Source organism: Pongo pygmaeus, chromosome 17 (assembly GCF_028885625.2).
Source record: "Pongo pygmaeus isolate AG05252 chromosome 17, NHGRI_mPonPyg2-v2.0_pri, whole genome shotgun sequence".
In the NCBI taxonomy this organism is placed as follows: domain Eukaryota; kingdom Metazoa; phylum Chordata; class Mammalia; order Primates; family Hominidae; genus Pongo; species Pongo pygmaeus.
The window spans coordinates 51,141,648-51,159,084 of record NC_072390.2 but is presented as its reverse complement, the minus strand read 5'-3'; the positions used below and the strand labels follow the sequence as shown (position 1 = coordinate 51,159,084).

The 17,437-nt window shown below is 42.5% G+C and overlaps 1 protein-coding gene across 5 annotated transcripts in view; it reads right to left on the bottom strand.

Moving 5' to 3' along the window:
* Positions 1-17,437, bottom strand: part of FHOD3 (formin homology 2 domain containing 3) — a 507,914-nt gene that overhangs the window by 123,694 nt on the left and 366,783 nt on the right. For 4 of the 5 annotated variants that reach the window (XM_054461096.2, XM_054461098.2, XM_063653601.1 and 1 more), the window contains exon 11: positions 8,451-8,564. In XM_054461096.2, the coding sequence (XP_054317071.2) occupies positions 8,451-8,564 (114 nt within the window). Of the gene's footprint in view, positions 1-8,450; positions 8,565-13,213; positions 13,289-13,700; positions 14,061-17,213; positions 17,304-17,437 lie in introns of all 5 variants that reach the window. The other variant, XM_054461095.2, reaches the window with a different exon arrangement.

Here is a 17,437-nt window from a genome sequence, read left to right as displayed (position 1 = left end):
AATCCTTTCCCCATTTCTTGTTTTTCTCAGGTTTGTCAAAGATCAGATAGTTGTAGATATGTGGCATTATTTCTGGCGGCTCTGTTCTGTTCCATTGATCTATATCTCTGTTTTGGTACCAGTACCATGCTGTTTTGGTTACTGTAGCCTTGTAGTATAGTTTGAAGTCAGGTAGTGTGATGCCTCCAGCTTTGTTCTTTTGGCTTAGGATTGACTTGGCGATGCGGGCTCTTTTTTGGTTCCATATGAACTTTAAAGTAGTTTTTTCCAATTCTGTGAAGAAAGTCATTGGTAGCTTGATGGGGATGGCATTGAATCTGTAAATTACCTTGGGAAGGATGGCCATTTTCATGATATTGATTCTTCCTACCCATGAGCATGGAATGTTCTTCCATTTGTTTGTATCCTCTTTTATTTCCTTGAGCAGTGGTTTGTAGTTCTCCTTGAAGAGGTCCTTCACATCCCTTGTAAGTTGGATTCCTAGGTATTTTATTCTCTTTGAAGCAATTGTGAATGGGAGTTCACTCATGATTTGGCTCTCTGTTTGTCTGTTATTGATGTATAAGAATGCTTGTGATTTTTGTACATTGATTTTGTATCCTGAGACTCGCTGAAGTTGCTTATCAGCTTAAGGAGATTTTGGGCTGAGACAATGGGGTTTTCTAGATATACTATCATGTCATCTGCAAACAGGGACAATTTGACTTCCTCTTTTCCTAATTGAATACCCTTGATTTCCTTCTCCTGCCTAATTGCCCTGGCCAGAACTTCCAACACTATGTTGAATAGAAGTGGTGAGAGAGGGCATCCCTGTCTTGTGCCAGTTTTCAAAGGGAATACTTCCAGTTTTTGCCCATTCAGTATGATATTGGCTGTGGGTCTGTCATAGATAGCTCTTATTATTTTGAGATACGTCCCATCAATACCTAATTTATTGAGAGTTTTTAGCATGAAGGGTTGTTGAATTTTGTCAAAGGCCTTTTCTGCATCTATTGAGATAATCATGTGGTTTTTGTCTTTGGTTCTGTTTATATGCTGGATTACATTTATTGATTTGTGTATATTGAACCAGCCTTGCATCCCAGGGATGAAGCCCACTTGATCATGGTGGATAAGCTTTTTGATGTGCTGCTGGATTCTGTTTGCCAGTATTTTATTGAGGATTTTTGCATCAATGTTCATCAAGGATATTGGTCTAAAATTCTCTTTTTTTGTTGTGTCTCTGCCAGCCTTTGGTATCAGGATGATGCTGGCCTCATAAAATGAGTTAGGGAGGATTCCCTCTTTTTCTATTGATTGGAATAGTTTCAGAAGGAATGGTACCAGCTCCTCCTTGTACCTCTGGTAGAATTCGGCTGTGAACCCATCTGGTCCTGGACTTTTTTTGGTTGGTAAGCTATTGATTATTGCCACAATTTCAGCTCCTGTTATTGGTCTATTCAGAGATTCAACTTCTTCCTGGTTTAGTCTTGGGAGGGTGTATGTGTTGAGGAATTTATCCATTTCTTCTAGATTTTCTACTTTATTTGCGTAGAGGTGTTTGTAATATTCTCTGATGGTAGTTTGTATTTCTGTGGGATCGGTGGTGATATCCCCTTTATCATTTTTTATTGCATCTATTTGATTCTTCTCTCTTTTTTTCTTTATTAATCTTGCTAGCAGTCTATCAATTTTGTTGATCCTTTCAAAAAACCAGCTCCTGGATTCATTTATTTTTTGAAGGGTTTTTATGTCTCTATTTCCTTCAGTTCTGCTCTGATTTTAGTTATTTCTTGCCTTCTGCTAGCTTTTGAATGTGTTTGCTCTTGCTTTTCTAGTTCTTTTAATTGTGATGTTAGGGTGTCAATTTTGGATCTTTCCTGCTTCCTCTTGTAGGCATTTAGTGCTATAAATTTCCCTCTACACATTGCTTTGAATGCATCCCAGAGATTCTGGTATGTTGTGTCTTGGTTCTCGTTGGTTTCAAAGAACATCTTTATTTCTGCCTTCATTTCGTTATGTACCCAGTAGTCATTCAGGAGCAGGTTGTTCAGTTTCCATGTAGTTGAGCGGTTTTGAGTGAGATTCTTAATCCTGAGTTCTAGCTTGATTGCACTGTGATCTGAGAGATAGTTTGTTATAATTTCTGTTCTTTTACATTTATTGAGGAGAGCTTTACTTCCAAGTATGTGGTCAATTTTGGAATAGGTGTGGTGTGGTGCTGAAAAAAATGTATATTCTGTTGATTTGGGGTGGAGAGTTCTGTAGATGTCTATTAGGTCCACTTGGTGCAGAGCTGAGTTCAATTACTGGGTATCCTTGTTGACTTTCTGTCTCGTTGATCTGTCTAATGTTGACAGTGGGGTGTTAAAGTCTCCCATTATTAATGTGTGGGAGTCTAAGTCTCTTTGTAGGTCACTCAGGACTTGCTTTATGAATCTGGGTGCTCCTGTATTGGGTGCATATATATTTAGGATAGTTAGCTCTTCTTGTTGAATTAATCCCTTTACCATTATGTAATGGTCTTCTTTGTCTCTTTTGATCTTTGTTGGTTGAAAGTCTGTTTTATCAGAGACTAGGATTGCAACCCCTGCCTTTTTTTGTTTTCCATTTGCTTGGTAGATCTTCCTCCATCCTTTTATTTTGAGCCTATGTGTGTCTCTGCACATGAGATGGGTTTCCTGAATACAGCACACTGATGGGTCTTGAGTCTTTATCCAATTTGCCAGTCTGTGTCTTTTAATTGGAGCATTTAGTCCATTTACATTTAAAGTTAATATTGTTATGTGTGAATTTGATCCTGTCATTATGATGTTAGCTGGTTATTTTGCTCGTCAGTTGATGCAGTCTCTTCCTAGTCTCGATGGTCTTTACATTTCGGTATGATTTTGCAGTGGCTGGTACCGGTTGTGTCTTTCCATGTTTAGCACTTCCTTCAGGAGCTCTTTTAGGGCAGGCCTGGTGGTGACAAAATCTCTCAGCATTTGCTTGTCTGTAAAGTATTTTATTTCTCTTTCACTTATGAAGCTTAGTTTGGCAGGATATGAAATTCTGGGTTGAAAATTCTTTTCTTTAAGAATGTTGAATATTGGCCCCCACTCTCTTCTGGCTTGTAGGGTTTCTGCCGAGAGATCCGCTGTTAGTCTGATGGGCTTCCCTTTGATGGTAACCCGACCTTTCTCTCTGGCTGCCCTTAACATTTTTTCCTTCATTTCAACTTTGGTGAATCTGACAATTATGTGTCTTGGAGTTGCTCTTCTCGAGGAGTATCTTTGTGGTGTTCTCTGTATTTCCTGAATCTGAATGTTGGCCTGCCTTGCTAGATTGGGGAAGTTCTCCTGGATAATATCCTGCATAGTGTTTTCCAACTTGGTTCCATTCTCCCCGTCACTTTCAGGTACACCAATCAGACGTAGATTTGGTCTTTTCACATAGTCCCACATTTCTTGGAGGCTTTGCTCGTTTCTTTTTATTCTTTTTTCTCTAAATTTCCCTTCTCGCTTCATTTCATTCATTTTATCTTCCAGGGCTGATACCCTTTCTTCCATTTGATCGCATTGGCTCCTGAGGCTTCTGCATTCTTCACGTAGTTCTCGAGCCTTGGTTTTCAGCTCCATCAGCTCCTTTAAGCACTTCTCTGTATTGGTTATTCTAGTTATACATTCTTCTAAATTTTTTTCAAAGTTTTCAACTTCTTTGCCTTTGGTTTGAATATCCTCCCGTAGCTCGGAGTAATTTGATCGTCTGAAGCCTTCTTCTCTCAGCCCGTCAAAGTCATTCTCCATCCAGCTTTGTTCCATTGCTGGTGAGGAACTGCGTTCCTTTGGAGGAGGAGAGGTACTCTGCTTTTTAGTTTCCAGTTTTTCTGCTCTGTTTTTTCCCCATCTTTGTGGTTTTATCTACTTTTGGTCTTTGATGATGGTGATGTACAGATGGGTTTTTGGTGTGGACGTCCTTTCTGTTAGTTTTCCTTCTAACAGACAGGACCCTCAGCTGCAGGTCTGTTGGAGTACCTGGCCGGACCTGTGAGGTGTCAGTCTGCCCCTCCTGGGGGGTGCCTCCCAGTTAGGCTGCTCGGGGGTCAGGCGTCAGGGACCCACTTGAGGAGGCAGTCAGCCCGTTCTCAGATCTCCAGTTGCGTGCTGGGAGAACCACTGCTCTCCTCACAGCTGTCAGACAGGGACATTTAAGTCTGCAGAGGTTACTGCTGTCTTTTTGTTTGTCTGTGCCCTGCCCCCAGAGGTGGAGCCTACAGAGGCAGGCAGGCCTCCTTGAGCTGTGGTGGGCTCCACCCAGTTCAAGCTTCCAGGCTGCTTTGTTTACCTAAGCGAGCCTAGGCAATGGTGGGCGCCCCTCCCCCAGCCTCGCTGCTGACTTGCTGTTTGATCTCAGACGGCTGTGCTAGCAATCAGCGAGACTCCGTGGGCGTAGGACCCTCTGAGCCAGGTGCGGGCTATACTCTCCTGGGGCACCGTTTCCTAAGCCCGTCGGAAAAGTGTAGTATTCGGGTGGGAGTGGCCCGATTTTCCAAGTGCCGTCTGTCACCCCTGGAAAGGGAACTCCCTGACCCCTTGCGCTTCCCGAGTGAGGCAATGCCTCGCCCCTGCTTCGGCTGGCGCACGGTGCACTCACCCACTGACCTGCGCCCACTGTCTGGCACTCCCTAGTGAGATGAACACGGTACCTCAGACGGAAATGCAGAAATCACCCGTCTTCTGCGTCGCTCGCGCTGGGAGCTGTAGACCGGAGCTGTTCCTATTCGGCCATCTTGGCTCCTCCCCCTTGAGTTCCAATTTCATGAAAATATTACTCTCTCTATTTCTAAAAGAGAGCCCTATTAACAAAACTATAATAGGAGATATGGAGATGGATTCATTTTAATATCCTTGACTTGACTTAATTTTCCATATTGTTTCTTCAGCACTTCCTTGCTAAGTCAATTTATCATTCTGAGTTTTATCAACATCTAACACATTAATATACTTGTGGGGGAAGAAATGGAATACTCCAAGCTCATGACAATGTCCACTTGCATTTCCAAAGTGGGCCGAGGTGCCTGAAGGGTGTTTTAGTTGGCCTGATTATCCCAGGACTTCAGTGAAGTAGTCTTGTTTCCAAATCAAGGGAATGAAGTTCTAGAACTTCCTAGTATTGTATAGGGCTCAGGCACAATGTTCATTAGTCAGGGGGATGATCACAGAAGACGCAGGTCCTCATTGCAGAAATGTAACCATTATTGATAATATAGTTCCTTTTTGGTTATAATAATATATGTATATATAAAACATACCAACCATAAATCCTACAAATTCTACTAAAGTATATATACCTCAGTAAAAATAATCACACATCTTAATAGGCAAAAAATACTTGCATAGGTGAAATTAGATTATGGGTGATATCCAAAGAATTCAGTTGTCAAATATGAAAAAGAAAAAATCAAACTATATAAAAATGTCTATTATCATAAGTGCAACTGATGTAATATTCTTGGGCGATGGTGCACAAGTATGATTTGGAGTTGGAAGATCCTCTATCTTTTTTTTCCCCCCACTTAGAAAACATAAGTAAAGTGGTAATACAGCCAGGTCCAGTGGCTTCCTGGTCTTAATAAAACTGTACATCTGATATGTCAAATGATTCATCATATGTTTTTTCAGAGCCACACAAGGTGACAGTGAAAAAGACAAGCAAATGTAAAGGAGGTGATAGACTCTTAGAAGCTACCTTACTCGCTCATGGATAGAGTAGATGGTAAAGAAAACCAAGTTCCTACAGCAATAGCGTACTGTAAGAAGGAAAAGAACTTAGAAGAGTCACCCCACCACTGCTGTTCCCCAGTGACCCCATCCCAATGCCACGCTCTCTGAGGGATTTAACTCCAGAGCCTTCTTCAAGCCAAGGACTGCTGAGTCCACACCTCCCCAGGGCCTCTGGAACATCTCCCTGGATGTCAGACAGGCTCCTTGGACCACGCATACCCCAGGCTGGAAGTCTCCACCCAATTTGCTTTCTTCCAGTATCGTCCCAGTTCCTTGTTTCTAACATCCATACACTCGTGCAAACCTGAACCTCTACTCATTTTGCGTCTCCTCTTACCCTCCAGGCGGCAGCCAACTCTGCCAAATCTGCTGCTCCTGGCAAGTCCCACAGCCACTGCCATGTTGGGCACGGTCATCTCTCTTGGACTCTGACACTGCCTCGCAGCAGCCCTTGTTCCTGCAGCCTCACCCCAGTGGCTTGTTCTATGCTACTAACAAATTAGAATTGGTTGCCTCCTGTCTCCTGTTTCCAAACTTGAACAGCTCCAGTAGTCTCAGGATAAAGTCCAGCCTCTTCCCCAGGATGTTCAAGGCACTCTGGGATCCAAGTCTTTTTTTTTTTTTTTTTTTTGAGACACAGTCTCGCGGTCACCCAGGCTGGAGTGCGATGGCACAATCTCAGCTCACTGCAACTTCCACCTCCCAGGTTCAAGTGATTCTCCTGCCTCAGCCTCCTGAGTAGCTGGGATAACAGGCGTGCACCACCACACTCGGCTAAGTTTTGTATTTTTAGTAGAGATGGGGGTTCATCATGTTAGTTGGGCTGGTCTCAAACTCCTGACCTCGTAATCCGCCCACCTCGGCCTCCCAAAGTGTTGGGATTACAGGTGTGAGCCACCGCACCCAGGCTCTGGGATCCAATTCCACCATTCCTGGTTTAACTGCCCACCCTCCTTATCCCCAGGGGCACTTCAGCCAGTCCAGGCAGAGAAGGAGACACAGACAGGAGTCCTTCTGGATCCTGGATCTTCTAGCCCAAACCTGGACCTGGGATTCCAGTGGCAGAAAAGCAGGCAGAGGCTGGGGCTTCCCTTTCAGAACCTGGGAAGAACATCCAAGCCCAGGGCTTTGGTAATCTTGTGGGCCACATGGACCCCTGTCTGTATAACTTTATAACTTCACAGACCTCCAAAGTGTTCCCAAGCAGTGAGCAGCTAAGTCACCCCATCCTTCCACCAGTGTTTACTGTGACTCTACTATTGCCAGGCCCCAGGCACTGTAGGGAACACACCAATGAACAGAGCCTGGTTCTAGTCCCTGAGGAGCTGGCAGCCTGGCAGGTGCAAGATGTGCAACGTCGTATCAGTCAGACTCCAATATTACTCACTTGGCCCCAAATCTTACATCCCATTTGACAAGGGTCATCTGTATGGTGACCTCTTCAGGACTACAGGTAATTTCGGCTAATCCCAACAGGAGGTGCCCTAGGGTAAAGGACAGAACTACAGACAGGTAGTGGTGTCTTCGGGGTAATCAAATGGTTACCTTATTATCAAGACCTAACTTAGCCCGAGTGTGCTCAGCCCAGGACCACGCTGGACTGTGGAATCTGAGAGCTTGACACTGTAGGATCTACATGCCGTCTTAGAAGTTAACAGTGACATGTGACTAGGCAAACCCCATTGGACCTCCCTTTCTCCCGGGGCTTAAGGTCTTGACTGCTCTCAACCCAACCAAACCTCCAATCACCAGCAGCACTCGGCAAAACATACTTCAGAATACACATAGAAGAGGATCTAAACATGGAACGCAGGTTGCTTTAAATTTGGGATTTGAGGCAAGTGATCTCTGATGTTGCTCATGTCTAGATTCCTGACGAATGAGGAGCTGCTGGAAGTTACATGCCATCATCTCCCACACTAACCCCTTCCACCAGATACACATGGTGGGCTTCACACAGCACTCCCGAGTGGACTTTTGTTTGCTCATCAAAATCACCCTCTAAGGTAAGGGTTGGTGTAATTGGCATTTACCCTCGGGGATTAAATAACTTCCAAGTGAGTGAGCTGGAATCCTAACCAGTCTTTTCTAACTCAGCACACTTGCCATGTAAGGGTAACTTTCTAACTGTTCTAAAATTACAGGTCTTACCTTTCCCTTGTAAACACATCCTTGGGCAATCATTTGCTTCTGGGAGTCATAATCAGTTAATTTCTGGTGGTCTAATACTCTTGCCAAGTTAAATTCCTTCCATGTACCCATACAACTCTTTTCTCTTCTGGTAGGTCCTGGATTAATTATACAGCACCTTAATGGGCCCACTACTTTCTGATTTACATAGATTTAATCATTCAATGGTGAAAATTGATGTGTATATAACAAATTGCAGAGTTTACGTAAAATCTAGAACAGTTTTTAAGGAATGAATCAAAACATTCACACAAATATTTTAGAAGACATTTTTATACTTTCTATGGAAAGTGTGTAGGGGGATGAGACAATAATATTAAAATATCACCTCTAATAAAATATTTGCTTAGTAAATAGTGTGAAAGAAAGAGAAAATATTCCTGGCTTCGGACAATGTTCTGTAAAGGAAAATACTTCATGTTATGTCTTTTATTTATATTTTTCCTTTAACCACACTTAACCAAATTGATTCCCCTCACTTGAGGACTGTGAAGCTGTCAGCATGCTTGTCGAACTCACCTTTCCAACCTGGCCTCCTGTGGGGGTGAGACGGATGACGTGGGGGTGGTGGGCACACTGGATCCAGATGAGGGTCTTGAGGAGTGATAAGAGTTGTTGCCAAAATTGCTGTATCTAAGAAGTGCAGAGGTTTAAATTGGGGGAAAAAGGATAGAGAAATAAGTACAAGTCAGTAAATAAGACTTAGCAAACCATTTTAATTTTTGCAAGAGAAACAGGTCTGGAAATGCTACCACCGTTAGTGGTAATTCTACCTAAACAGGTTTGTTCCCTGTTTTTTTCTGATAATTTCTCATAAGAAGGGTTTCCCAAAGTCTAAAACCATTAAGCAGCAAGATTTATGACAGAGGGTTTAAACAAAACCCTAACATTTCCTGTTTTTTAAAATGTACATTAAAATTATTTGCTAACATAAATTAAAAATCCAAATCAATTTCACTTGAACCATGAAGATTTTTCTTGCCTCACACGGTGGCACAATTAGTGTTAATTCCATCACAGGTCTGTAAGAAATACCATATGGTTGGCTAAAGAGACATCTTATTTAAAATTCCACTTTAGTATTTCCATATCAATTTCATTGATTAAATGTAATCCCATCCCATGTTCAGTGATTGAGGAGAAACTGTCCCCAGGCTTTCTGGACTGGCCTGCTCCTTAGAGGTGCATGTATTCATGTTTTCATCCAACATTTCCCCTGAACCAAAATTACAGTCATGAGGTTTACATGAGATTTGATGATTTTCCAGACATGTCTGACAAGTTAAATTTCAAGATTGTAAAATTCTAGATTTCTGTTTTTCAGACTAGACGTCCTTTAGCAGACCATATTTAGCTATCATCACTCGGAGCACTCTCAGAAAACAAATCATCATTTGATGCCCTTGCATGGGCTCAGACACTCAGGATTACTTACAAATAATGAGGCTCAGAGAGCTTTGCCTTGCAAACCTACCCAGCCACAGAGCAGGACCCACGCCATCCACTAAACTGGTTAGGGACACTGTATTAGAATGTGTGGGACCCCAACAGTCACTATAAGTACACAAAGAGCTTCTTGCACATGGAGAATCCAGTCCAAACGCCCATTGACAGAAATTGGAATCCCTTCTGGAAAGCAAACTGATTTCAAAATGAGTGTATCCTTTGACAGAGTAAGTCAACTTTTGGGAAGATAACATAAGGAAATAATCTTATAGTCATTTATATACTGAAAATGTCATACAGGAAGATACTTATTGAAGCATTATTTATCTTTTTTTCCTTTTTCTTTCGAGAAAGTTCCTGCAAATAGTGGAGCATTATTTAGATCATGGTAGAAAACTAAAAACTACTTAATCAGGTAGCAATGTGGAAATGGCTATGAAAGTACGATATAGTATTTGTCAATGGACTATTATGCAACCATTAAAAATGATTACTAATTTTGTAAGTGACAACATGAAAAATGATAATATAAGCTAAATGAAAACATCAGGATATAATATACACAGTTTGATCACAACTGTGCAAAAATACACTCAAAAGTCAAAAACTAAGTGTAGGAAAAACTATAAAAATGGGCTATTTTTTAAAAAAGAATATAGAGATGAAATTTCAGTTTTCAATAAGAAATTTCATTATTATTATGGAAAATAAAATATTGGTATGACCCACATCTATCCTGTGCTACTAATTCTGGTCAGTTTGGCTGTTGCTGTCCTTATTTATTTAGTGTCACATGGCTGGCATATTCTCAGTGCCAGACAGAGAGAGGCTCAGAGCATACCACTCTATTCCATTATCCTCTGTGAACACATCATCTTTGTGGGACTTGGTTTCCGAGTACTCATTTTCTCTTTAAAAACCCACCACTCTACATGTCAAACAGGTTAATTGCTTCTCCAAGTGAGTGTTGGTTTAATTTTTCAACAGGGCTCCCAAACCACAGGCCACATAGGAAGCACAAAAGCAAAGGATGAAAGGAACATACAAAGGCAGAAATAGAGAAGGGAGAGAAAGCCAATGAGCAAAGAGGGAAAGAAACCAGGCAGCAAGCACTGCAATGAGGGAGGGGAAGGAGACTGTCCCCACGACACCTAGCACTCTCCGAGAGGAGACCCTGATGCAGCCTGTTCCACACAGGCTCCACGCCTGTGTCAGCAGCTGCCTGGACGCTCAGCTTGTCATCCTACTCCAGCAGCTAAAACAATTCCCTTCCCACCACAAGTGGACATCCTGCAGAATGTTTTAACAGGATCACTTTGCTAAAATTGTGTTTAAATGACGCTATGGAAATAAAACAAGCAGAATGTGTTTTTCCCTCCTTTGGTTTTCCTAATGTCTAAGCAATTAATTCAAATGCCTCATAGTCTAATTTTGCTTCTCAATTTCAGCCAAACTAACTAGATCATACAACTCACTATTCAGCATTTTTTGTGTGTGTGTGGAGGGTGAGGGTTCTTTTTAATGACTAACTGGTCGGTCTTTATTATAACCCATTCAATTGCAGTCAACCACTGAGTAGTCCATCTGTGGTCACACAGACCCATGAAAACCACAGCAAGTGAACATTAGAAAAATCAATAGGAACAATACTTGTACAGTATCCAAGTTTCTGTTGGAGAAGTGATTTTAAAAGTTTACAAACTTTGCTCAGTTAAATCAAAGTCAACCTTCACAAGCAAGCAGCTTTTTTTTTCCCTACAATTTACGTGTATCTTCAACTGGACAGCTTACATGTTTCTATTGCACCCACCCCCAGGACTATAAATAGCGGTGAAGCTTGCAGACCAAATGGGAAGGATCTGGGGCCCAGGAAAGCCCCAATTAGGGCTGAGACCACCACCAGAAAGACCGGGATCACCACCGTGGGCTAACACACTCTCTGGGAAAGATGAGATCGCCAACATATTTTTGTTCCAGTCAAATGTTCAGCTCCTAACTTGCACATAGATATTGTTCTTGGAAGGTGTAAGAGTCATGTTGGATTCATTCCACAAAAACTGTGTGAAAGATAACAACAATCCCGGAACTGTAGACCCGGAAGAGACCTGCAGAGAACTTGTAGTTTCAAGGAATTCAAATTTGGTTCATTGGGATAGTACGATTGGGTTACAAAAAAAAAAAAAAGAAAAAAAAGAAAAAAAAAAGCAGCTCAGTTCACAACTCCTGGAGGTATACAAAGCCATTCTGGAAATAAGAGGAAATTAATTTTCAGATCCTGAAGTTCCATATCTGCTCTTTTTAAAAATGGATCTTCCCATGCTGCTTCTAGGGTCTCCCAGTCCTTTCCAGCTTCTCCTTCCAAAATCACCTTCCATTTTTAGAAAGAAAAAAAACTCTTGAGCAGGTGGAATCAGTGTGGGGCACTGCCTTGTGCTGTAAAATCTCCAGGGTACCAAGCAAAGGAAAACATCACTCCTGAGGGAATTCCTTAAGAAGTATGCTGGAGGGAGAAGACGGAGCTTTATCTATCCGGGGAAAAAATAGAAGCAAGGTCTCATACCTCATCTCTGTCTACGTGCCCACCTGAGAATCGGCCCCAAAAATGAGACTGTTGTCAGGGATGCGTATGAGCTCGCTTATTTGAACTGAAACATGAAATTAGGCTTCTTCTGACAGAAATTAAGTCTCATTTGACTAAGGACTGGCTTTGCCAAGTAGGTATACATAGGTGTTTTCCAGAACTAAATCAGTTAAATCTAAAGCCCCAAGGTTTTGAAAAAAATATAAAGCACATATACAATAGACAAATTACATCAACAATTTAAACTTATAATTAAAAAAACTGTAGACAGGCTTCTCAAAACTTGGAGGGAAACTTCAAAATTCTTTAAGATACATTAAGCAAAAATTGTTAACGATCATAGATCTAGATTAGTCCTCCTATTTATTAGATGAAAGGTCTGATACCCATAAAGACTGGTCATTTTCATGGTATGAAGGAGCTTCCTTCAAGGTTCAGGTCTTATAAGCCTTCATTTAAAACATGATGCAGCTTCATGTTGAGTAGGGCACCCAGACTGGGGTCCCCCAAACACAGGCTCTGGCAAAAGCATCTTGCTGACAAGGACTTGCCTTGGCACGGTGTGGTGAATACAGTAAGGAGAGAAAGTGACTGACTGCCTAAATGACAGACAGCAGCACCACATACAGGTTAGGAAACGACTCTGGAATAGGCTGCCTGGGGTTGAAACCGCTCCGCAACATACTAGCTGAGTGACTCTGGTCAAGGTACTTAGCCTTTCTGTGCCTCAGTTTCCTCAGTGTAATAAGGGCTTGTAATAGAACCTACCTCTCAAGGGTAAAGTAATAAAGTACTAATTTCATGGAAAATATAGGATGTGGCTCAAAAACAATGCTCAATAAATGTCAACTATTATTATAATTAATCTAAGATGGAATGGTCATTAGAATGATCAGCTATTGATTTTTGGACAACTGATTGTTCAAAATATGCCAACTCTATTCCCAGTTCCCTACTCTGGCAGAGAGCTCATAACGCAGGCAACAGTGAAAGGCATTAATACAGGCAGACACCTGTTAGACATTCTTGGGGGAGTTCTGATTTGCACACCTCCCTCTGCCCCCATCTCCATTTTTTATAAGATTTAAGTGTTCATAGTAAAATAACGTAATTATATTAATACCTATGAAGTGGTTCAAACTAATTGTGTGTCACGTCGTAGGAAGATATTAGCATTCTTTGAAAAGAAAAAATGCATACATTAGAATATAAAACAGAAAGCTATAGAAAAGGGAAAGAAAACAAAGACACCCACCTATCAGAAGAGAAAGATCGGAAGTGGTAAGGCTCAGAGGCAGAATATGTGCTCAAAGAGACAGAATCAGAGGAACTGTCAAAGGAAGAAAAGCCCGCTCACAATGTGGCACGGAAAGATAGCAAAGGACTTTGATACATTCTTCAGGGTCAAAAAGACTTCATGCCACATGGCTTGGTACAAAGATGTATAAATTTGGACACATTATACATATGTAAAACCTTACATTTAAAAACCCATTATTAGTAATCATATTTTAACAAATGATCCCCTTAATTCAAGCAGATGACAATTTTCTCTGCATCTTATGTAAACACTGGTCATTATTTAGTCAGGGGTCAGCAACTTAGTTTATGCCACAACTGCTCCCTGCTTGGGCTGAAATCCACAAAAAACACGGCAGAAGCCAAGCCAAGGGGTGCAGTTAACACACTGTGTTCTCCTCCCCGAGTTAATCTCAAACAAGCCTCTAGGTGAGCAAATCTACCTGTTTTCCTTCTGGGACTCTGCTTCCTTCTCCTTGGTGGACAGGGGGGAGTCCTCAAAGTCATAGGAGAAGAGGTGGAAGGGGCTGTGGGGCACGTAGGGCAGCTTGTCTATGGTCGGTGACACCTTCAGGGAGCCTGGTGTGGCAGAGGAGGGCCGAGCAGCTGAGGCAGGGGGTGACAGGAGGGCAGATGGGGTGGCCTCAGACCCAGAGGACCCACTGCGCCAGGTGGTCCCGCCTGCAGTGCCAGCCAGAAGCGGCTTTCCCTGCGAGCTGGCATTCGAGACAGCAGGGAGGGCAGAGCTCTTGGGAGCAGCATCCTTTCCAGTGGGGCTCTGCCCTGAGGCAGCGCTGACCTTGCTGTTGGGCCAGCAGGGAGGAGGAGGAAGAAGAATAAAAGATTTGGGAGAGAGGGAGCCAAGGTTAGGAAAAAGAGAAACAGGCAAAAAGCCACTTCTGTACTGTTATCACTCACTTCAGAGTCAAGCTGTGTTTCTCGAACTGCAGCATAAAAGCCTGTCACCAGAAGCTTTGGTTTGCCCAAGCAATCCTGAGATGCCAAGTTTGTCAAACCAGAAGGTAAGACTTATAGACGGCAAGGAGGTGGCTCTCAGGCCAAACCTGGCCTCTAGGCGCAAGAGACTTTGGTAATTTACTGGAGCCCCAAAGACTCTTCTGCACCCGGCCCCTCCCATGTTTCTCCCTGCTGCTTGTGTTGGCATCTGAATTTCCACGACTGGAACTTCATCTCTGTCTTGGTCAAATAGCAGATCTGTCCTCCTGCTAAAAAGCCCAACCTTGAGGAAGAGGTATCCCACAAAGCCATGCACTTTAGTGACTGCTCCCAGAACCTTTCGTGAAAACAAGTATGGCTAAGAGAAAAGGAGAAAAAATGCCAGCGAGGAAGGCAAAGAGCTAAAAAGAGGGGCCAGGACAAAAAAGACAAATTTTGCCCATTTCATACTTTCTCCAGGGCCTCCCACTACACCTGTGACATTCAGACGCCTTCAGACAGGCCTGATTGTGCCACAGTTCCAGGTATAAAATCCTGACCTCAGCCCCTCCACACACAGTAACTATGGGAGGTGATAGACATGTTCATTGATTGTGGTCACCATTATGCAATGTATACATATATCAAATTATCACTTTGTAAACCTTAAATATATAAATTTTTTTTTTGAGCAGAGTTTTTTGAACAGAGTTTTGCTCTTGTTGCCCCCAGTGATCTTGGCTCATTACAACCTTTGCCTCCCAGGTTCAAGCAACCCTTCTGCCTCAGCCTCCCAAGTAGCTGGGATTACAGGCATGCGCTACCACACCTGGCTAATTTTGTATTTTTAGTAGAGATGAGGTTTCACCATGTTGGTCAAGCTGGACTCGAACTCCTGACCTCAAGTGATCCACCTGCCTTGGCCTCCCAAAGCGCTGGGATTACAGGCATGAGCCACCACGCCTGGCATTATATATAATTTTTAATTTGTCAATTAAATATTATAAAACTACAAAAAGAGCTTTCCATCTTCAGGGGGCTGGATTTAGACACTTGGATATTTTAACACATACATTTATAACCTGGGAATCTATGTTAAACTTTGCATTTTTCCAGTCCTCTCTCAGAGAAATTGACTCCCAGCCATGTTCGTGTGAACACGGAATGTGAGCTGTTTTCTTTCCCACCTCAAATTCAGAGCTCTACTTGTACATAAGGGCAGGCACACAACAGTTTCCCTGGGTTGATGGGAGGATGGCCATGCTGTAGCGAGCTGAGGGCAGTGCCTCAGGCGGGGAGCACACACTAAGCAGAAGCCAGCAGGAAGCGGGGCGGCAGAGACACTAACCCAACAGAAGGAAGGGGAAATCCTTTATGGTCTCAGAAGTTTACGCCAGAGAACAAATAACATCCAGATGAAGGTTAATGAATACCTAGGTACTACCAAGATCAAGCTCTGGTATTTAACATGCACATGTTTATTTCCTAAAACTGAAAAGCCTAATGGTCTCTGGTAAAGGATACCCTCCGGCATCACTTTGTGGAGTCAGAGACTCTTCCAGGCATAAGATAAACAATCATCTACCTGTATAATAAAAATCCTAGGTAGAGACAGCACACCATTAATGAGGATGCCTTTGAAGGCCGCCTTTTCCAGCCAGATTCTTCCATCTGGTCTGAAGGTGCAGAAGCATGTGCATACCTGAGGGTTTAAGGGTTTGTGCAGGTGGGCAGAACGTGCACCTTTCAGCAAATAGGGAGGCATATCCCTGTTTCAGTGATAGCCTACAGAATTTCCTACAGCTCATTTTCAACTGAAGGTGGGATGACGACCAAACATCCTCCCTTCCCAGAGCACTTCTAAGTAATCAATCACTAGCTCTAAGCACGGCAGGGGCTCTGTTTCATGCTGATCTTTCCTGAACTAATTCTCTATCATCAGCTCATTCCTTTTCTCTCCACATCCTGCTGGCTTCTTCTCAGTCATTTCCAAATAGGGGCAAGCAATCATTAGTTTGTCAGTTCAGAGAAGATTCTATGACCCCTGGGCATGGCAGGAGTCTGAGTGTCAAATGAGCCCATCTGAGAACTTGTGTGCGCACTGCTAGCCTGGCAGATGAGGCATCAGTAGCAAAGACTCCATTAAATCTAAAGTTGGCAAAGATTTTACTCGGATTCATCCAAGATCCATTTGATTTTGCTTATTTGTAGGAAAAAAAAAGTAAAAATGTCCATTTGCAGTGGCAATCAATTAAGAAAACCATTCAATTTTAGAATTATTTCTGAATACTGGAAAATGAAACTAACCATGAGCAATTTTTACTGTTTTATACAGAGATCATTTGGGGAAAATATCTACAGAATTTAAAAATATCTGCAAGGTGCCCATGTCTGTCAGCATTGCCTGAGGATAGAAAGAAAGCACCGTGCGGAGGAGGTGAGTAGATGACAGCAAACTCCCCAAAGGGCTGTAGAGTTATATGTTAGTTGTCTTGGGTGTGAAAATAAATACTGGGAAATTTTGCTATGATGCATGGGGTGAAAATGCTCCTGTTTGGATAAAAAACAAACATGAATCATTAATATAGTAGTTATCCACACATTTTAGCTAATATTGTGCTGGTAAAATCAGGAAGAAAGGAACACATGGAATTCTTCTTACTGCAATGCTGAAAGGGCAAGAATCTTCTTAGGGGAGATGAGCCTTTTTAGTCACCATCAATCTGGTTGAGCTAAAGCATTCAATGAGGGAGGGAAATGTGAGGAGAAAACCAGCGATTTTTTTCCATAAAGTGTGGTTAGGAAGGTAGGATTTCAATAAAAAGTGCAGTTCTCTAATGAAAACATGCTCAGCTATTTCTACAAAACCAGTGGTTCTGTGGCTCTGTGAACAGGGTAAGTAAGAGTTTGCAAGTGGGAATCAATGAGGAAGGGAGGTGGCCACTAGAAGGCAGTGAACTATCATTAGGAAGGAGTCTCCCACTTTTAGTGTGAGCTTGGGAGGCTCCAGTCCTAGGTACCTGTCCTTGCCCTGACAGGAAGCATCATCCTCTCTCTCTTCTTCGGAATTGGGCTCCGTGATTGGCTGCTCCTCTTCCTCCTCCTCCTCCCTGAGACAAAGCCAGGAAAAGAGAAATGCACACAGACAACATGGAAAAGTGAGATGAGCATTACAGACAAACAGGAAGATGAAGCAAACAACAACAACAATGAAGTAATAATAATTAAAAAAAAAAAACCAGCT